Source organism: Acomys russatus, chromosome X, assembly GCF_903995435.1.
Source record: "Acomys russatus chromosome X, mAcoRus1.1, whole genome shotgun sequence".
In the NCBI taxonomy this organism is placed as follows: domain Eukaryota; kingdom Metazoa; phylum Chordata; class Mammalia; order Rodentia; family Muridae; genus Acomys; species Acomys russatus.
The window spans coordinates 96848214-96870877 of record NC_067169.1 but is presented as its reverse complement, the minus strand read 5'-3'; the positions used below and the strand labels follow the sequence as shown (position 1 = coordinate 96870877).

The 22664-nt window shown below is 37.6% G+C and overlaps 1 protein-coding gene across 4 annotated transcripts in view; it reads right to left on the bottom strand.

Moving 5' to 3' along the window:
• Nucleotides 1-22664, bottom strand: part of Gria3 (glutamate ionotropic receptor AMPA type subunit 3) — a 291265-nt gene that overhangs the window by 5670 nt on the left and 262931 nt on the right. For 2 of the 4 annotated variants that reach the window (XM_051141058.1, XM_051141060.1), the window contains 2 exons: nucleotides 17718-17965; nucleotides 2269-2383 (listed from right to left, as the gene is read on the bottom strand). In XM_051141058.1, the coding sequence (XP_050997015.1) occupies nucleotides 2269-2383; nucleotides 17718-17965 (363 nt within the window). Of the gene's footprint in view, nucleotides 1-2268; nucleotides 2384-17050; nucleotides 17166-17717; nucleotides 17966-22664 lie in introns of all 4 variants that reach the window. The other 2 variants (XR_007830168.1, XM_051141057.1) reach the window with 2 other exon arrangements.

The following is a 22664-nucleotide window of genomic DNA, read 5'->3' as shown; positions in this document are numbered from 1 at the left end:
CATAACATATCCCTCTGCCAGCCTAAACACACACCATTTTCCAGAGTTGAGCTGTGACACAATCTCTACAAATGTAACATTCTTGTCATTTGGGAGCTGAAGCACTCTTTCCCCTCTCTGCCCCGCAATACCCCCTTCTCCCTTGTTTTCCCTGTGACAGACTTTCTTCACAATTAGTCTTTAAGATAATAGGTGAGGTCCCTTAGATTCTTGTGTGGGGATTCGCTTCATGGGGAGGGAGTTGTGCAAAAAGGTTTAGCTCTTCTTGTCTTTCAGTGACTGATAAACTGCCCCCATGGAGACTTGATAGCTAAGTTCAAAATCAGGGCAGCAAGTCTTTGTGCTGCTAGAACAAGGGTACAACACAAAGAGCTGGGTCCACGCCATCTTTCTGAAAGTTTAAGGGAGCCATCAGGAGGGTCCATTGTGCCCTGGATTAGCTCCACAGGAATCAGAAAGATTTTCTAGACCATTGAAGGAAAAAAACCCCAAAACAAACAAACAAACAAAAAAACAACCAAAAATCCCCCAAAAAGTTCAGTTTAAGATTTACTCCAGGGAGTATATGACTATTAAAAAAAATGCTACCCCTATCTGCTTTCTATTTCAGATGGAGGAAAAATTGAGGAAGGCGGTCGGTGACTTTCAGGTCAAACAGCAAATCTGACTAAGCTATCTGCCTGCATGAAAAAGAAAAAACTGAACTGCTGAACAATGGAAAGAAAAAAATTGGTGTCTTGAGCCCTACCTTGAGGTAGGACACACCAAGGGCCAGGAGTCTTTCTTTGAAAAAATAAAATAAAATAGCATTTTGTAGTCTTTTTAGAGGGAATGTAACCATTTTGCTGCTGAAAGGGGTTAAAGAGAATACCCAAATTTTAAACCTGTGAATTTTGAGCATCTTATTTAAATGATGACATAGTGGACAGACGATGGCCGTTGCTAACCATCGGTGCTATGGCTCAGCTAGTCCTTATATATTTAAATGGCCATGTTCTTCCAATTCTGTTTACATAGGAGCCAACCTTATACCTGTTTACTGTAATAAAAACTTCAACTTGAATTTGTATTTAGGGAGGGATGGGGGGGCCTCATGTCCATGACAGCCTTACACATAGTCACTTTTCTTGAATTAATGATAGGTAGTTGACAGTAAGATCTTCTGTCACTTATTGGACAGTGGTCATTTCAGGCGGCCCACTAGACTATCTGCAAGAGTAGTCTATAGTCAATCAAGAAATGGGCCAATTTCTGGAACCCTCATTCTGCCATCATCATATATGCATATATATGGTGCTGAAAGGGGACAAGATTCTTTATCATAACCCATGTGATCTGTAGCAGTAATGGCAATTTTAAAGTTCATGTGTTGAGTTTTACAGAATTCCCTCATATGAGATGTAGAAAACCAGTAGCAAAATGGTTCATTGCATGGAGAAAATGAGTGGCATTTCATGAAATGAATTAACTGATACCACAATATTAGTTCAGAAAAAGGAAAAGGCAAAAATTGAAACTAAAAAGAACTTTCTTAGGGGAGCAAAGGGGGGGCAGGAAGGAGGCGGGGAAGAGTGTTCCATGCTTATCAATGATATGTGAATCCTGACAATGTGTACCCTTAAGGAGCATGCGACCAAATTTTCAAAGTATTACATAGAGATTCAAATGACACCTTTGGAAGAGAAATGTGTGACAGACTTAATGAGATTCGAGATCCAAACAGATGCTGAATTTAATATGACAGCAGCTGGGAGGGAGCTAATCATTCTGCTTACAGAGACCAGTCTTTGTTGTTTGTTTGACTGTTTTCTGATGGCAAAGACATAATATATTAATAACCAATGGTATTTACAACTACAGTCTCTGACACTTCAAGAGATTAAGATAAAGTACTGTCACAACTGAATCTTTTTTTTTTTTTTTTTTTTTTTGGAGTTGAGGTTGGTTGTTATATTTTCTCTTTGAACTTTCAAAATGTGAACTACAGTAAAACCCCTCTATAACACAGCTCATTATTTTATATCTTTGGAAATGCACTGAGCCAGATCGAGTCCCTAATCATAACATGTCTATATCATAAAGGGTGGATGTCACATGACAGGCCTGTGAGGCTGGCATTTGCCTTATTCCTACAGTGCTGGTGTTATGAAGGGGTCCCACTGTGGCAGGGTGTGTGTGTTGGGAAGGAAAGCCGTTTTGGGGGTAGAAAATAAACAGTGGGTCAAAATGTGATTGCTAATCAGTACAAAAAGACCTTCAGCGACTGACCTTACTCCCGGAGTCCTTGGCTCCACATTCCCCCTTATCGTACCACCATTTGTTTTTCAGCTTGTCTAAGATGCCTTGTTCACTGAGTTTCAATACTGCAAGGTTTACAGGCGTTCTTCACGTGGGAAATAACATAAATAACATTATATTATGTTATTTTATGTTATTCAAGCTTCAAACTACTTTAAAACTATAGAAAGCGATAAAGCAGGGGGCCCTGGCCACAGAGTAATTTTAGACACTGCAGGCAACCTGAGCATTACCTTATAAAAAGTTAACACTACAGCAACGCTATATTTACCAGGGCCTGCCCATATCGCTTTGAGTAATCGGCACACACTGTTAAATAATGAGGATAGAAAAAAAAAGGCACTCCTCAGATAGATTGTGTGTAGTGAGGAGGGTCTCCCCTCAAGTGACAATCGTCGGCGGCAGCTTGTAGTAACTTTGTGACAAAGGTGTGTTAAGTTTGATCTAACCGGGTGTCTTGTTGTACTTCCAGACAGAAAGCAAGTTATGGGTATGGGAGGGAGTTGGGAAGGGGATGGGGCCAGAAAGGGAAACATTTGTATATTGTGGACCAAGATAAATGCATGAATCTGAACAGAAAACAGATCCTGTATAAACAGCATGCCTTTGGATTAATTGTCCCCTATTATACAAATCTCTTGTCCAGCTAAAAATGATCTACTGAAGGACTGAACTATGCACATATCCTCATGCAACAGTCATACATTCTATATTCCTACACACACACTATGCTTAGCATTAAAGGTTCAATATAGACCTTGACATTTTTGATGAGGGCCACTTTCAACAGCAGAAAAACAGGCCTATGCCATGTTTCTGAGTTACTGATTGTCTCTCTAATGTGTCTGCAATCAAGTCAGATGCCCAGAAAGTAAACTGAAGTGGAATATTAGCACAGTGTTGTGAAAAATGGCAAACTGAAATTATGATTGTAGAGGAATAGTTTGGTAAATAATACTTCTGTAAGTGAGAGGCTAAGATACCCTCAGGAGGTTAAGTTACTGCTTGATCCTTGGTCCTACATTAATTACTATATAAGGATTATATTTGGAATCATTAGGCACAATGTGTGGAATCCTACTGGTCCTAGGACAAAGATGTTTCTCTTTAAGAGATCTCTTCAGATATAACATAGAAATAGGGACCACTACCCTGTCTTATTCCTACAGCTATTGAATCTGAAAGAAAGTCTCTCTAATAACTTTGAGCAAAAATGTGTTGTATGGAGAGGGTGGCCTAATTTTATGATGAGGCAATAAACTGTGTTCAGAGTCATGTGAACAGTCTTGCCAGTGCTAGTGTGTGTTGGTCTAATGCTACTGACTTTAAAGGAGGAAGTCACACAAATTTATGTAACTATGGACGTACTTTAATATTTCTTATCTTATTTTAGATAAGATGGACCAGTTAACATATCTGGTTATAGACTAGAGTTTCTATAATCACAAACATCTGGTCTCTGTCAAACCAGCTCCCAAAACACTTTTCTTTCTTTTTTTCATTTGCAGTTGAGAGCAGAGGGACTATCTTAGTTTTAGATATTCTAAGATATGTGTCATCATTTAAAACTAATGCAATTTCAGAATACTTGGGATTTGAGAAGCTATAATCATTTAGTAGCAAGGAGATGACACTCTCTTCGTTAGTGTAGGGCACAGTAGCCAGAATATCTTCATTCTGTGTTTTACAAGGAAATTGAGTTCCTTTTATACTTTAAACAAGTTCCTCCCATCGGCCTCAAAATCCTAAGCTTCTCAAGTTATAACCAGAATTGCAACAAAGCATACACAGAACTTGGAGCTACCTTAAAATAGTATTGGTAGCAAAAGTTGTCTTAGATTATTTTAAATGTCAGTGAGGTTATCTATGACCCTGAGAGCAATGTGGGAGTTGCTATTTGCTCTGTTCCCTATGATTTCTTTCTTTTTTTCTCCTCTTTATTATTTTTTTCTGTCATCATCATGACTTCTCTCCCAGCCCTGTGTTTTGAGCCAGGTTCTGGTATAAGATACAGCATTGTGGAAGCCACCTTCAGATACAGAAAGGGTGACCTGGGCTCAACAGGTCTATATATAATTTCTGTACTTCCTCCTTTTATTACTGCAAAAAAAGGTCCAGTGGCTTCTCATTGTTTTCTGACTGTGTCTTTAATAGGTCTCATTCTCCTTCAAGGTTCTTGAATTCTTAAAAATACCTCATTCACTTTGTTCAGTTCTGCTGCTTTTTTTTAGATCTTAAGAACAGAGCAGACTGATGAAAGTTACCACATTAGGGTTAATGGAAGGTTCCATTCTCTAGAGACCCTGGTTTTAGAAGATGTTCATAAACATTTAAGGGGCATAGACTGATAAAAGTAGAATGTGTGGGCTTAGAGCAGCATCTCTCAAAGTGTGTTCCTGGGACTCCTGGGGGAATCATTGAAACCCTTTCATTAGAGGGTCTGTAAGGTCAAAGCATTTGATAGAGATATCAAGGCACAAATTGCCCTTTTCACTATTATTCCTTCATGATATACAAATTACTCAGAGGCCACATGATGTGTGAAATCATAACAAATTGAATGAAGAAGTAGAAATGATAATCCCATTAATATATAATCTACGTATTTTTTTGTTTTTGTTTTGAAAATTTTGTTTTGAAAATAATTGTTTATGATAACATGTACTATGTTAATTTAAAAATAAATCAGTGAATATATTCCTTTATTTTCTGTAGTTTTCATTTCTGACAGGATGAATATTAATAGATACAATATATATAAACAAAATACTTTTTAGGATTTTGCAATAATTTTTAAGAATATGAAGAGTCCTGGAACAAAATGTTTTAGAATCATTGCTTTGGAGAATGGACAAATTTTGTTGTGATAGGGGCTTATTCTAGGATGTCAGCCATAGACTCTTGCCTAGGCCCAGACTTAATATCTCTGCATCTTAGTGTTCTCCTTCTGACAAATGGCCTATGCCTACATTGGGCCATCCAATAGCTTTTACAGAACAGCTAGTAGTTCTCCCCCACTCCAGTTTACAGGGTAGGTTACTTTAGTATAATATCTTTTGAGCAGGGGTGTATGGCATGGCTTTTTGTCCTTCAGAGGACATTTGGTAATGCCTGGTGTCATTTTTGTTGTCACAAATGGGCTGGGGAATGATGCAGGCATTCAATGGGTAGACACAATGATGCTGATAAGCATCCTATAATTACAGGACAGTCTCCACAACAATGCATCGTCTGGCTCCAAATGCCAATAGTGCCGAGACTGAGAAACCTGGCTTTGAAGCATCCAGATCTCTTCTGAGATAGCCAGGGCAGTAAAGATCTCTGACAAATGATATACTCCTAGAAGGTTAGTCTTTGATTAGAGAAAAAGAAAGAAAGAAAGAAAGAAAGAAAGAAAGAAAGAAAGAGTGTTAATGAAATTAGGCAGGGAACCAATGTGCTCTTGGGAACTTCAAAACAGAAATGAGGGCAAAAACGAACATTTGAAGAACTAGCAGACCCAAGGAACATAAAAGGTGTAATCAGAAATCCCATGTAATACCATTCAACAAGGTGAGAATAGTTACTAAAAGAAAAAAGCCTTCAACATTCTGTGTTGCTGTAGGATAGACCAAGTTTCCAAAACGGTAGAGTAAACTTACTTTGACTCATACAGTTTTCTCCCTTCCTATGCCTTATTATATGTATTGTGAAGCCTAACTCAAATCAACTAAATATATTCTCTCTCTCATGTTTTGTAGAAAAGAGAATTAGGTGTGCATTTCATCATTTTAGATATTATTTTGTCAGGATTTTTCCCCCGTGGGTCAAATGTTTTTTTCTCTTCCCTCCATCACCCTCCATCTTGCCTTATTTCTGTGCATGCCTTGTGACTCCTAAGCCATGTGCTTCTCAAAGGCATAGATCATAGCTTATGCTTTTGTATCTTCCTTTATGATATTTTTAGTAAATAGCCATTTCAAAGATATAACTCTTTCAGCTTTTCATTTTCAACCTAGTTCCTTTACATAATTACAACAGTCAATTTTATTATCAGTCAAGTTTAATGGCTATCCCAAAAAGGCAGATTTATGGTCCTCACTTTATAAATTATGAAACTGAAGCACACACAGGTCAAGCAATTTGCTTAAGCCTCCACATATCACAGGGCAGGCCGAAAGGCAAATGAATATACATTGAGCTCTCTACTATGCATTACCCACTGAAATACGGACAACAGTAGGTAGTGCTCCTTGATTTTTCTCTCCAGGCTTAAATGTCCATAATGATTTTTTCAGGGACCCCAATTCTCCAAATAACTATCAATCTAGCAAGGGTATATATTCCAGCTGAGGCCTTTTACTCTGAAGCAGCAATGCTTCTCGTGGGTGATGTCTCGAGCAATTATTGCAGGCCCTTGACTGGTACCTAAGAGAATTAGAAGTCAGAAATATTTATTATGCTCACCTCAATAGAGAACAGAAAGAATTAAACAAAGTAGGTCAAATTTCGATCATGGAAATTAACCAAACAGTCGCTTTCTGAAGGGCTTGCTGTGAACTTTTTGCTGAGCAGAACCATCGTAGGCTAGAGACATTGGTCAGCAAGCTAAAGGAGAAAACTGGAGTGCTTTCTGATGAACTCTGATGGGATCTGGAAATATCCACAAGCCCCATTTTTCTTTCCTATTTCTAAAATTCCATTACAAACCTTTCACATTTTAAGTTTGAGCAACGTGTGTGTGTGTGTGTGTGTGTGTGTGTGTGTATTTAAATAAGAATCTTCCCAAGACACTGCAAACGAAGAAATAGAAACTATTTACAAAGCAACTTGGTATTCTACTTTGTTTAAAAAATGTTTGGGGGTTTTAGAAAGAATGTAAAGTTCTCCAGAGAAGAAAATGTTTTATGGCATAGAAGTCATAACAATGATTATGAAGCAGATGTAGAGTGAGGGCATGGAAGTATATGAATTACATTGTCCTTATAAATATATGAATATAACACTGACCTGGACCAGGATGTTTATTTCTGAGTGTGGAGAACAGTCAGGAACTGCCATTTGTTTATTATCTTTTAATATAGGAGGGATATTATAATTTATAATGCTTTGATAATTTTTTCTCTCTTTTTAAAAATTTTGTATTTTTTGAAATTGTGAGTTGTGTGGGTGTGCCATGGTACACATGAGAAGGTCAGAATCAGAAAGAAACTCGTGGGGATCAGTTGTGTCCTTTTACCTTCATGTGGGTCCTGGAGATTGAATTTTCATCGTCAAACTAAAAAACAGGTGCCTTTACCCACTGAGCCTCCCTACCCATCTCTCTATCTCTTTCTCTAGTTTTATGTTGCCCAAGCTAGCCTTAGCCTTTATATTTAGATGAGGCTGACCCTGAGTTAGTCATCTTTCTGCTTCTACCTCCCAAGAACTGAGACTATAGGTGTGTGCCAGGAAGCCTGGCATGAATTGTATTTTCAAAGAAAATATGATTAGATGATAAAATTTCTGCTTGTCTCAGTCATCCACACCTGTCAATAGCTCAGCTAGAAAAGACTGACTGTATTCAAGGTCCAGCACATAGACCCTCTGGTTGTGCTTTTCTAACTTCCAGGGTCTGGCTTATCCAGCCATTTCAAAGAATCAATGGCGTCATAGCAGTGGTAAACTTTATACATGGAGACAGCTTAAGCATAAGAATACTATTGTTTTTTTCTTCTGTGAATGTAGAATATTTTGTTTCACACTCTGAAGCTTTATTAGTTGAACTAACCAACCATTCTGAATGTAGAATATTTTAAAAGTAAATAAATAAACCTTTTGATTAAAACAACTGCCAAATTTATTTAAAAATTTTTATTTCCTTAAGTACTTAGAATAGTAAGTGAAGCAGCTTGGAGCCATGTTGTGTTCAATGGACTTATGTGGGGGATGCTGAGCCTCTCTAGAGAGGAAAAGAATAGAATTTTTTGTCTAACAAGTTCATTACCAAGTTGATATCCCCAAGTAACCTGGGGACCCTAAAAGTAATGAGAGAGGAGTTTATTTATTTATTTTTTTCTTTCCTTTTTTTAAATTAATTTATTCTTGTTACATCTCAATGTTTATCCCATCCCTTGTATCCTTCCATTCCTCCCCCCCCATTTTCCCATTATTCCCCTCCCCTATGACTGTTCCTGAGGGGGATTACCTCCCCCTGTATATTCTCATAGGGTATCAAGTCTCTTCTTGGCTACTTGCTGTCCTTCCTCTGAGTGCCACCAGGTCTCCCCCTCCAGGGGACATGGTCAAATGTGAGGCACCAGAGTACGTGAAAAAGTCATATCACACTCTCCACTCAACTGTGGAGAATATTCTGACCATTGGCTAGATCTGGGAAGGGGTTTAAAGTTTACTTCCTGTATTGTCCTTGGCTGGTGCCTTAGTTTGAGCGGGACCCCTGGGCCCAAATCTGCCTATCATATTGTTCTACTTGTAGATTTCTAGGACCCTCTGTATCCTTTTATTTTGCTATTCTCCCATGCGTCTCTCATTTAGAGTCCCAATAGGATGCCTTCCCCTCTGTCCCAGTTTCCTGGTAAGTGAAGGCTTTCGTGGGACATGGAGAGAGGAGTTTAAATTGTGGATGCAACTCTGATCCTGGAGATATAGAAACCCATGCTATAGTTTATCCATCTGAGAGACTAAATGATATACTTAGTTCTAAAAGATTTCGCTTTATGTTTCTGACCAGGGATACTGAAAGAGCAAATGCTTGGCTAATTAATGATTCCAGGAGATCTCCAGTGGTACCCTTAGGAAGGATAGATATATGTATCAAAATGCAGGTTGTAGAGAAAGAAAAGATCACACAAAGTAAAGGAAATATATAAACAAGGATAGTGAGCTTATTAGAAATCTACTCTGACAGGTGATGAAAATGGAAATGATCACAAAGTAAGCTGGAAGTTTTTCTGCCACCTTATTCTGCATCCAAACATTTGTTTTTAAGGTACTAATTCTGGCTTCTTGGTACCTTTCTGAACAGCCCTTCAGGATTATCATCAGCCCAGTGGAGAGAGAAAAGTTATTCTCCATTTTCCTGGCCATTATAAAATGGAATACTTCAGGTAGTCATGGCAATCAGTCACCCAGTCTCTCCTCCCAGCATCTCTTGGAGAAGCTATAGTATTACCCTGCATAAGAAGTATGCACAGGCAGGTACAGCTATCACTGCACAGCTTTGTTGGAGCCACTTGGTGATTAAGAAAGAGAGAAGAATCCATGCTGAGCAACAGGATTTACCATGTGACTTTGTATTCTTTTTTATTAGTTAACTGAGATTTGTGCAGTGAAGGGATTTACTTGTCTCCATGCCCCCGATTGGAGGCTGTAGCAGATCAAAACATACCCTAAAGAATCTAAGTGCCTGGAGTCATTAAAAATATCCTGTCTCCCTACTTTCTTCAGGATGGCAGGAGAATAAATATATATGCCATTTCAAGCTTTTTGCCGTGGGATCACTAAGAGTTGTCTCCGTACCATTTAACTGTTGGCATTACTAGATTCTGACTGTTCAAGTGACTCTCATTTTCACAGAGGAAGAGGCAATGATTTGCAGAGTTATGCAGTGCTTAGCTTCTAGAAGCCACCACTGAAAGTGTATTTATAACCATGTAGTTCACAAATGTAGCTCAAACCTATTTAACTCCTTGCTAATGGGATCATAATTTAATGTAAGTGCAAAGAGCAAATTCAATAATGTATGCATATAACATTAGGAGCTGAAAGCTGTGTGTCATTTTTCTAAGGGCCTAACAATGCTAATGACTGAAATATATTGATGACCATCTGTGCTTTCACAGCAGCCTCAGAAGTAAACTTGAAATATGCAATTCAATGCAGTGGTGTTTCTGTATGAAAACCTCTCAAATTCAAACCAAGGGAACCTCTGATTCTACACATCATAGATTTTCCTGATGGATTTCTATCAAAAACCAAGAAACAAAACAAAGCCAAAACCCCACCAGATCCTTGTCTGGCTTACTTCTGTAAAGCAAGAATGCAAAAAAAAAAAAAAAATACTCGCTATGGATTATTTCACATACCCTAAGTTGTCTGTAAAGATTTCATACTCAATTTGTTCCCAATAGAGAGACAGGATTCAGGAGAGATAGTAAGGTGGAGAAATAATTGATGTGTTTCAGTGAAAAATTCCATTGTAAATGTGGCTCCCACTCGTTGTCCAAGTAAGCTAAAAATTATATTTTGACATGCCTTAGAAGGTCAAGATATCAAATTTGGTTGGCGTTTATCATGTATAAGTGTGTTTTTTAGTTTGTTCCAGGAATTCCAAGAGAGGCCAGAAACTGAAGTGATGAGTATTTCTGAAGACATGTAAGTCTTCAGACTATACATAATCAATCTTAGCTTGTATCCTAATATAGAAATAAGGAGTAACTATATATCTGACCTACAAACATGGTACAGATTGCCAAACCAAAGGTACATACCAATCTCTTCCAGCACACATTCTAGCAGCCACACTTCATGCCTGCATTCCTAGTAGTGATGCTAGACAGGAAAAACTAGTAGAGTTACTGTGAGTGTCTGTGTATATAGAGAGATACATATAGACACTTTATATATATTGTTTATATATGCATATGTATATATAATATGTATATACTAAATACAGTATGCTGTTGCTTTAGATCTATATTTGAGAAGTATTTAAGTGATAGATAAAATGAATAAAAATGTAAATCTAACACTTAGATCACATTTTTGCCACCTCAGACTAATGGGTACCAGCCTCACGTGCCAAGGGCCAAATGCTATACCGCTCTCTAAAAAGTCAAAAGAGAATGGATTTTAACTGTTCTCCATAAAATACCTCCCTGTTCCACCAACCCCAACTCCCACCATAAACAAAAATAATTTAGTTGCATCAAATCTTTCATATTTCCTTTCCATGGCTGTCCTACCTTTCAGAAAGTGTGGTTCTACAACCTCTTCAAATGAAATGAAACCCAGTGATTTGATTTTCAATGGAAGGAAAGGGCACAGATATGCATCATTTCAATCTTTGCCATGGCAACAGTGTCCTTCCTCTTGGCAACTGTGAAACATCATTCTTACCTTCTTGCTTTTCACTCCTGCTGTTCTTTCTGTAGTTCTGGTATTGGATATTTTGGGTTTTGTTTTCAATAAGAAACACATTCATGTTATCAGATAATAATATATACAATCAATCATGTCCTAATCATAGAAATTATGTTAAGGCCACACAGTCAATTGTTTTTAAGTCAAAGAATGAAAAAATTAAATGGTATTTTCTTTGTGGGTCATATTTTGCCCCCAATGGCAGAATTTATTTTTTAGCATCATTTGCGTAATCATTGGTTTTGGCAGTACTGGACTGGTTCAGTTCTTAAGACAAATGGTTCCTTGCTTGAAACAGCCATTTAAGAGAGAGTGAGGATTTGTTCTTGGGAAGAAGACCCGAATAAATTCAAGGAGCAAATTTAGTCACTACCATGAAAGAAAATTGTCAGGTTCTTCGTATTTCCAGGAGGCAGTACCAGCACAGAAACATGCAAACCAATGAAGAGTATAATATACTCACCCTACTCCTTGATCCCAAACCAGTCTTGGGGATTCACAGGAACTTCTGCTAAGAACCAGGAAGTGTCATCGTTCTGTAATGGTTCTTGCCTATACACATAACAGTGTCAATAAAGTGTCATTGGGATCCATCTTAACCCTGGGCATCCAAAATGTCAACCTTTAGAAATGGCTCCTGTCAGTAAAAGATCCATTTTTGTTGCAGATAAAGGCAGATGCAGATTCATATCCATTCCCTAAGGCCCAAGATTGTCAAAGAATTCTGGGTGTGGAAGAGAAGTGATTAAGAGATGGTGGCATAGGAGAGGAAAATTGTAGACATACACAGGAGAAGAAAAACACACAAAACTGAAGCTCTCATTTATACATGTGGGAAAAAACAGTTATAGTCTCATTCATCTAGGTACCTGAGGATATTTGGAATCAGGCGATCTCAAAGTGCCAGTTTTTACTGTATCTGAATGGAAGACTTGCTAAGCAAATGTTTAGGTTTAAGGGAGAAAAAAAAGATGACTAGAGATAGGGAAGAGGAAGCAAACAGTTGAATTTCTTAAGAGAACAAACTTTAAGTGTACTTTAAAAGCACACAGATGAAAGTAGATACAACTAATTTTAATTTCATGGAGATTTTGAATCTATTAAAATAAATTGCATGATTTTTCTCAATATGTATGACATATTTGTCAATTTCTTATGGTTCTTGTATATTTCAATTTCAATTTCAATTGCATGTCTTTATTGGTACTCTGCACCATAATGATCTTCCTATCGTTTATTTAAATAATGGTGGCGTACCTGCATAGCCTTTTGTCTTTCATTTCCCTATATGCTTTACAAGTGAAGGTACCTGCATTTGGCACAATTCTTACTGCAGTCTAGGGGCTCAGAATGGTCACATTTAAACATCCTGTCTCATTGTTCTCAAAGGCACACAATGTGTGCTGCTTTTTTTTTTTTCATCTTTAAATTTTAGATACTGGACGTCTATTTAAATCCATTGATAGAAATCTAGGCTGATATGGGATAGGTTTTGTAATACTTTGTCATGCCAGGTACAAATAGCTTGTTTTACTGACATTCTTTGCTCTACTAAGGTAAAGGTATATAGGAAAGCTGAGCTGGTATTGTTTACACAAGATTAAGGGAATGAAATTAGGTGGGTGGAGGGACTAGAATTTAAAGATGTAAGATGATTGATAGATAGATGTGGAAGAAGGTTGATGTCTTTATATGGGAACGCAGCAAAATCACTATCTGCTGTGTTTTATAATGGTAGACTTTCATCAGCTGTCTCGCAAATCTCTGGTAATCTGGGTTTATAGCTGAAACAACCTACAGCTTCTTAATTACTGCATTTTCACATGTATTATAATAAAGCACTAACACAATAAGGTTATTTGTTGGTTGGAAATTCCCAAACCACATTTTTTCTTTCCATGATATTTCCCTGTGCATTTATAGACCATCAAGGGCAGATCAGGTATAATTTGGCCAGGATTTACTAGCCCAGACTAAAGGAATTGGTACAGGCAAGCAGTGTTTTGATTCTAGCTTATTGGCCTGGTTAAGGGGCTACTCCAGCTAATGACCTTGTTCTTCATTCCTTGTATTCAGAAGAGAAAACAGTACCTATTACATTACTTTAAGAGTGTACTAATTTTTGGCAACGTGAAAAGTTGCTGTTTTCTCCATAGCACAGTAACTTTTGTAGAATATGGTCAGGATCCATGCTGTCTCATGTTAGACAAGGAAAACTCAACAATTTAACATAATTGCCCATTTATCATAATTTAAAGGTTGTAGGAGCAAGACAGAGAGGTAAGTAATACAGGTATTTCCCCTCTTTCCTGGTTTCAGAGATAATAGATGTAAAAGTGTTTTTGAAATGGTTGAAGCACTTATACTTGTCAGGTTTTGTGATTATTGTCATTTTTAGTAATCAGTACTGAGGGCTAGAATGTCTTAAATATGCCATTTGCCTAGTAACCAAGGTGATTGAGAATGAACCTGATTCTTATAGAAACATATCACATGCAATCAGACCCACATCATTCATTGCGTGAGTAGCTGCAATAACTTGCTCTCTCCAATATTATTTAAAGAGGTGAGCATTGGCTGTGTGACCTCAAAGTCATTACCGTTTCTGGATCTCACCTTTCTTGTAATATGATGGTACATTCAGTGGTCATTTTGTCATGTTAACTGGGGACAAGAGTCAATAAAGAAGTGTAATTCTCAAGCCATTTTACTAATAAGATAAAACTTCCTAGATTTGAACTACTACAGATGAAGGATTGTCTTAATGAGTGAAACATATCTTGAGTAACAAAATAAGTCTGAAGTATGACATCCTCTTCCTTTAGTTCTATTTGCAATTCAGACTGGCTATAAAACATTGCTTTATTGGAAATCCTCATGAGAACTATCTTAGTAGACCGATTTATGATTAATATGACTATATTTAATGAGTACTTTCAACATTTGGAAAAAAAGTTTGTTCTCTCAAAGAAAAATTCAACTGACAGTCTAGTCTAAACTCTTCATTTGCTTAACAAACCTCTCTTGTCCACATCCATAATAATATCAATTTAATTGGTAGGCTGGTTCTTGTCTAGTATATTCCATATTATTAATCAAAGCACTCCAAGTTAATGAGATTTCAGTGCATCTCTACCTTCTCCATGGATTCGGATTGGATGTTACCCACAAAGTAGTGGTGAAACAGAGTCAGTCAAGTTCATTTCATGCTCCTTCTTGTAGGCAGGCTCCTTGGTAATTCGTAGGTGGAATAAGCAGTCGTTGGCTATGCAGCAACAATCACACTATTATCCATAGTTGAGAATGGGGTTGACTTATTTCAAAAGGTAACTTGAAAGGATGACGAGGAAATGTAATTTGAAAGTTGTCTGGCAGGTAGCACAATGGTCAAAGATGTTTGAAACAATTAAGATCTACTGAAATATTTTCTATTTGCATGCCAGATTTCAGAAAGTTTAGGAATGTGAGTTACCAATAAAGTTACTAGATGAAACTCAGAGGCAATACTAAAAATGGGAACAAAGAGTTTAATTGCTGGTTATAATTAGCTAAAAGCTAGTTTAACGTTTTAGGGTCTTCCTGATACTAAAACATTTCATGAAAAGTAAAAGTAAATTTGTGCAAGTTTTGTTTTGGGGTGTGTGTGTGTGTGTGTGTGTGTGTGTGTGTGTGTGTGTGTAAAACATCAAGGCCTTGGTTACTGTAAAATGTTTGGGCACTTCTGTGCATTGTGTAGATTATTTAGAGTCATCTTGATTTGGTCCATGGCTCCTTTGAATGATGAGTTCATGAGGACAACATATCCAATCCAGCTTCATTTTCATTCTGTAACTCACTTGAATAATAGAATTAGGTTTTCGGTGGTCTGCTAATAACATGAGAAAACTGGTGGGAAGAAGGTGCTAAATACTTTGGGCATCAGGGTAACCATTGTAAAAATCAAATGAAGCAAATGGTTGGCTAAATTGTCAGTGTCATCAGTTTACATTGTCGAGAAAGGAAGTCACTGTTTTTTGGCACATAGTAAAACCTTGATTAATTGGAATCTGTAGGGATGGAAAGGATTGTTAATAAGAATACTCACTTTGTTTCATTCTTGGTTACTGACATGTTGCCTTAAAATGCTTCTATCCACTTTCATGCCTCAGGGAAGGAGCCTCTAATGTTTGAGGGTCAATCCAAATGAAGAGAAGTTGTAGGAGCAAGAGCTGAATGTGATCTAGCCGCAGTTATCACTTGGCAACTATGTAAAAACTCCAGTTCCTTGAGGTCTTCTCATTTGGGATATCATTAATGTTTCTCATCAATGTGAAGTTTGGAATGGGACTGACAATTCAAGCCACTGGTTCCGTGTATTCTTGTTAATCAAGGTTTTACAATAAAAGGCCTTGGCAATGCCCAGTGAAATTATATATAAAAGGTGTTTTTTTAATTTGCTTCTTTGAAAGTGCTCTGGATCACTGTTTCCAAACCCACATTATAATGTAGACTGGCAAACTAACTTTTCTGCCAGGATCCCGAGGGATGGAAAGGAAAAGAGAGGAGTAGAATTACAAGCGTTGTCTTTGAAGGAAAAAAATGTTTTGGCTTGCCTGTCTGTTGTTCTGCAGTTGGGAAACACTGTTCTTCACCTTAAGATGCTCATGGTATCTTGGTTGTGCAAGAGTTCATCTTATATGTTTCAGTATCATTCTCATGCCCCTTGGGCCATGGAGAATTCTGCGTTCATGTCCTTTCCTGTACTTACCCGAAGTGTCTTTCCATGACTTGGTATCTTGGTTTCTGAGAGAGGCCCTATTTCCTGTTGCTTGGGTGATGGCTACTCATTCATTCTAGCCTCGAAGAATATTAGCAACCAAAGGAAAGTCAAGTAAGATGGGTTTTCTCGTGATGACAACCTGGATAACAATTAGACCTACCTGAACCAAAAACGTGTCTAAAGAGAAGCCAAATCAGGGATTCACACACAAGTAGTATCACAGGCGACGCACGCATTTAAATACATAAAAACCTCTTTGCAAAGTCTCTGTATGTGGTGACCTATTAAGGAAAGACCCCATTTAACTTGAAATTGGTCTTTCTCTTTGCTTTTCAAGTTAAGTGGGGCCTACTTAAATCAGCCATCACATACAGAGAAGAACATTTCATCACTCATACAAGTAATAGAAGTTACCCCCCACTCACTCAAGTAACTTCTATGAGCAATCATCATATCCTAGAAAAAATAGAACCAAACAAGATATCCTGTCATCTCAGTGGCTGGATCTGATTTCTTACGCAACTCAACTGAGGCAGATGGGGAGTCTTACAGGACATCCCTGGGCTTTTGAAAGCCTAGGGCACTGAATCCTTTATAATGGCCTTCATATGGAAACCAGTCTGGCATGTTGGAGAAGGAAAGGGGTTTGGACAGGGAGCCTCTGTCTGGGAGTTTAAGAAGGGACCCAAGTTAGATCAAAAAACATGGGCAGTGCCCTAAAGTCTTTCTGGATCCCAAAGCTGCCAGGCAGGGGATTAACCTAGTCATTCTACTTTCTGTGTGTGTCTCGTGCTCTCTCCTCAATAATAAGATAACAGTCTTGCCGATTACTCGTCACTAAGGGTACCCGGTTGTGGTGACATTGAGGCTGACCTTGGAGTCACCGCCCCCGCTGCCGCACTCTCCTTTGTCGTACCACCATTTGTTTTTCAATTTGTCCAAGAGGCCTTGCTCATTCAGTTTTAATACTGCCAGGTTAACAGCATTTCTTGAAACGATAAAACATAACTTGTAAGAAAATGCACAAATGCTTAGGAAATCGTTAACGTATAAAAAAGGAGCACAAGAGGACAAATTGGCTAAATTTCACAGAACGTGGAGCTATAAAAATGTCTGTACAGCAAATACAGGGTTAAATATTGGAAGGTGGCATGGAGGATAACATTTGCTCAAAACTGAAGTGTGCGGGATGGGGAAATTGTCTTTGAGAAAAAAAGTAACAAGAACACCACATCCATGCAATTAACATTCGTCACCATAACTTGGCTTTTACCATTTAAATTGAAAAAGCCGTTGAACTGTAAAATTAAAACAGCAACAAACAGTCAGAGAGGACAACACAGAGAGAGAACATTAAAAAAATGGATGCATTAAATAGATGAAACCATAATTTACCGTCTTATTTAACTCCATGGAATATTGTAGATTTTAAACTTTTAAAAGTTACCTCAAAATCCACAAGAAATAAAATGACAACAAAATGCATCAGGGTAGGTGGAATACTATAACAACACGGATATTGTTATATTATTCCACCCACCTTAATGCTGAGCCTTTAGGGGTTGCCACACCATAGCCTTTGGAATCCAGATTTCCACCAACTTTCATCGTATCGCACGGCTTTCTCTGCTCAATGTACTCATTCATGGTTGACTCCAGCAGGAAGGCGAACTTTCCCTTGGACTTGCGAACTCGGGCTACCCCGTCAGCTGTTGTTTTGGTAAACACAGATGGCTCTGCTGATTTCATGTAAGACCACATTTTCTCATACACAGCAATTTTGGATCTCTGCAACAAAAAGATAAGAACTCTTCCGATGACCGGATATGACATCTCAAAGGGACATTTGAACAGTAGTTTGCAAACATAATTGTTTTTTTAAATTGTGCACACACTCACTCGTGCACACACACACACACACACACACACGTGCACGTGCGCATGTGCAAGTACTCTAAAACACTGGAAGAAGGTAGATAGCAGATCTCTCTCTTTTTTTTAGATTTTAACAGCACTTCATATTTAATAGGCATGGATCCTTTATTTCCCTTCAAATGTTAAAAAAAAATAATCATTTTCCTTAAATCTAAAATCTTTTTAAAAATATATTTTATTAATTTATTCATATCACATCTCAATGGTTATCCCATCCCTTGTATCCTCCCATTCCTCCCTCCCTCCCATTTTCCCCTTACTCCCTTCCCCTATGACTGTGACTGAGGGGGACCTCCTCCTCCTGTATATGCTCGTAGGGTATCAAGTCTCATCTTAGTAGCTATAGAAGATCTCTTAGAGATGCAGTTGCAGGCAGTTGTGAGCTGCCTGACCTGGATGCTGAAAACCAAACTCTGGCCCCTTGGAAGAACAGAAACTGCTCTTAGCCAGCCCCCAACCAATTTTTATTACTCTGCAGTATCAAAGCCATGCTACACTGTGACTGTCCACACACTTTCAGACATCTGTCAACATGTTTTAAAAACAGATTTCTCCAAATTATGCATATCCTTGTTAATTGTGATGCTTTCTTCTATTTTCCAATTCACTTAAAAATTGTAGTTATGGCCAGGACTTGGTTTCCTGACCCTACTAACCGGTTACACTTGGGTTTGGAAAGCCCTTTTTATTTGAATTTTCTGCTCGATGAAGAACTCCACCTTGATATCCTGTATTTGTCTGAAAGAGGTGATTGGAATGGTGTAGGAGGTCAGTTTTGGGAAGTAGGTGCTTCCTTGTTCTGAGCTGATCTTTTGTTTGTTTGTTGGTTTGTTTTCTCTAGACCTTTCTTTTTTTCTGCATGCTGTTTCTCATGCTGATACTCCAAATATTGCAAGGGCTTTTTTACATCCCTTCCTGATTTCATTAGGCTAAATTCTATTGGCTCTTACTGTTTCCAAACCCTCAGAACTTTGCTCTTTCAACTATAAGCTCATTTAAATTTATGATGTCTCTTTTAAATTGGAGTGTTTCGAAATAAACCAGGCACTACTGAAGTATGACCATGGCAGAATAAACCAAATGTTTGCTTTCTGTCATTGGAACATTATTTTTGAATAATGGGATCTGAAGTTGCGTTAGTGTAGTTAGTCATGCATCTACTCTTCCAACAAATGTTTATTGAGTGCCTATTGGAGTTGTGAAGTATATAATAGGGTGAATAGTGAGTGTCCTTTCCATTCAAGAGTAAGCTCCATAAAAACCAGTTTTTTTCCTATTGCTTCAAATCATCCTTTTCTTTCACTTCTCACTTTGAATTTAATCCTGTTAAAGTTCTTTTAAGTTTAGATGGTGCTCAGAATGTGTAGCAAATACTTAATATGTTTGTAGCTCCACATGTGTCCCTATTGAGAATATAAAGAAAGAATGACCACAATGACGCTAGAACTTCTCATTGAATTTGTAGCTAGATTCTTATGAATGGGAACTCTAGATAGAAGCTATAAGAAGTCATTTAAACAGAACTGAGATAATGTCCGTATGTGAGCTTTCTTGGCTTGTTTGATAAATTGTTTAGTTGTTCATTTTTGGACTTTGGTTACCTACATTGTACCTTTTAAATATTTTCTTTTATTAAGAGAATTGTGTACATGAAATATAAACATAATACACGCCTCATTTTTCCAGCTCCTGTCATATCCCTCTCACATTGCTATGATTTTGAGACCTGCTTGGATTTATCCAAATGGATCCTGGAATTCCCAGAGCTGCCTCCATGAAAGTTAAGCCTTACACTTATGGCAATTAGTCACTCGCAGAGACCCTCATGGAGTCACTGGAATTGTACACTGAGAGAGAAACATGTTTGGACTGCATAAAGTTCAAAAAAGGAAACCAGGATGATGAAAGCTGAATGAACAAAAGGAAGACTAGGAGAAAATGAGTTTAGTAAGATAATTAGGTCAGAGTTTGGATTTATTTTATATGAGATCAGAAACTGTTGGAAGATTTTGAGCAGGAGGAGGAGGAGTATGTGTATGTGTGTGTGTGTACCAATGTTCAAATTTTTACCTACACACGCACACACACATATACATACACACAACGCATGAAAACATCCAGTTATAATTTTTAAAAATAGTTTTCTGGCTGCTATGTAGAGAATGAGCTGGAAGGTGGGCCAGAGTAGAAGCAAGGACATTACTTTGAAGGCTATTCTAAGAGCTCAGGGTACAGATGGTGGTGGACAAGACTAAGATAAGATCAATGGAAGAGGAAATAAAAGGTTAGGTTTTAGAGTTGCTTTGAGGGAACAGAAAACAAGCCTTTCTGATGGACATCTCCAACTGATAGGCCTAAAGATAAGTCCTTATAAAACATTTCATTAGAAAGCTTGCCTCTTGCTATCACTCAACCACTAAACACCAAAACTAGAAGGTTTGGTTTTACTTTTCCCTCTCTCCTTCCCTATTTCTGTGTAGAAATGCTGTGAAATGCTGTCTTTTTATGCAGTTGTTCTTTCTAGGGCAAGCCATCAATCTTTCTGTTTTGGGTTTGACTCTATTGTCCCCTCACAGATCTCCTTGCTTAGTCTCTCTATGCAACCGATCCTTTTAAAATTCAAACTAATCTTATTACAACCTTCCTTATTATTCTCTGAAATTTTCTTAAAATCTGTAGAACAAAATTTAAAGTTTTGTGTCTGCTATCCAAGGGCACTTACGCTGATGGCTATGCTCTCCTCAGATCCAGTCACACTGGATTGTAGACAATTCATTGAAATCAGCCATATAGTTTCATATTTTATGCCTTTGATTATGTTTTTGTTTCTGCCTAAATTACCTTATTATCTGTGTAAGATCCAGAATAAATGCTATGTCTTCAAATAATATCTTTGTTGTTCCCACAGAAGTTGCTCAGTCTTTTGCTGAAGAGCTTGCTAGATTATGTTAAGGAGAGTTGGCTACATGTCTGTCTTTCCTTTTGTTATTCGAGGAATTCTTGAGGATGAAGTCTATGCCTTATTCATTTCCCTAGCCATGTTGGCACTTAGCACCATTTCACACATTGTAGTCACTAATGATATGTTTATTTAATAATAAACTTAGGTTTGGGTGACAACCACATTAATGTCAAAAAACATCAAGATGATGCTGGGTGGTGATGGCATATGCCTTTCATCCCAGCACTCTGCAGGTAGAGACAGGTGGATCTCTGAGTTTGAGGCCAGCCTGGTCTACAGAATGACTTCCAGGATACCCAGAGATACACAGAGAAACCCTGTATTAGATAAGAAAAGACATCATTAAAAATGGCCACCACAACTCAAATTTGTTTAAAGATCATTAGGCCTTGTCTTTGGCTAAACCCATCAACCTGCTAAACCAGGATACATACTTTGCTTTGCAAAACTATTTAAAATACTACTTAGCAGCCTGAGTTGATTGCATACACCTGTAATGTCAGCATTTGAGAGGCTGAGGCAGGAGGCCAAAGAGTTCAAGGTGAGAAAAATGGTACTTAATGTAACTTGGTATCCGCCCACACCAATAACTTCATCATTAATGCTCCTTTAATAATCTGTCTCTGAAGATTTAAATCTGTCTGTATCACACATTATCTTCGTCTGATAGATCAGACAATTTCTAAGTGTTATAATGAAGTACCTCCTAACTTCCTGGCTTATTGCTCCCCTCAAATTAAGAAAAAAAATGAATGATTCAGATACATATGAACATACAAAAATAATTTAACAACCCACATGTGCCTTCTGTAAGCATATGTAATTACTTAAAACTGACCTGTCTTCTGTATTCATGTGTTGTTCCCTTCTCTCCAAAGGTAATCATTCTCATAATTTAGTCTATATTACCAACTTGTACTTCTTTATATTTTTACCAGAATAAACACACCTATTTTATAATGATTATATAACCCTCCAATCTGTGAATGTACTATGTTTACAACTTTCCCTCTTATTGTCATTAAATACAACACTATGGTGGGGATATCTTTTGTATGAATATGTTTTCTTGTATTCTTCATTTTGGCCCAATCAGATACAATTACAAGGTGTGGTAGGAAGGAGGAAGTTGCAGAACAATTTTTATCCTACATTATTAGCAAAACAGCCATTACAATCAGAGATAAATTTCTAAGCTAACAGTAAAGAAGTCCATAACTTTGGATCCAAGCATGCTATAGTTTGTACTAATTTACTTCATCATTTAGTTGAGTTCTTTGATTCCTGATACAGACTGAAAGATTTATTCCTTTAGGTAATGATGCATTTCTAGGAGAATAAATGACAGTACTTGAAGTGAGCACTTTAAATGGTATATTCTGTATACACATAGCACACACTAATGGATACAGTAGTGTCAAGTCAGTGAGTGGCAGATGTGTTTGGGCCATGGTTGGTGGCTAGTGTCTGAAGAATGTTAGAAGTGGGAGGAAGAAGTGGCTCACAAGTGAGAAAAATTAAGCAGAGGCATTTATCTTCCTAGCTAGTATTTAACTGACAGTTTGACATTCAGATAAAAAAGAAGAAGAA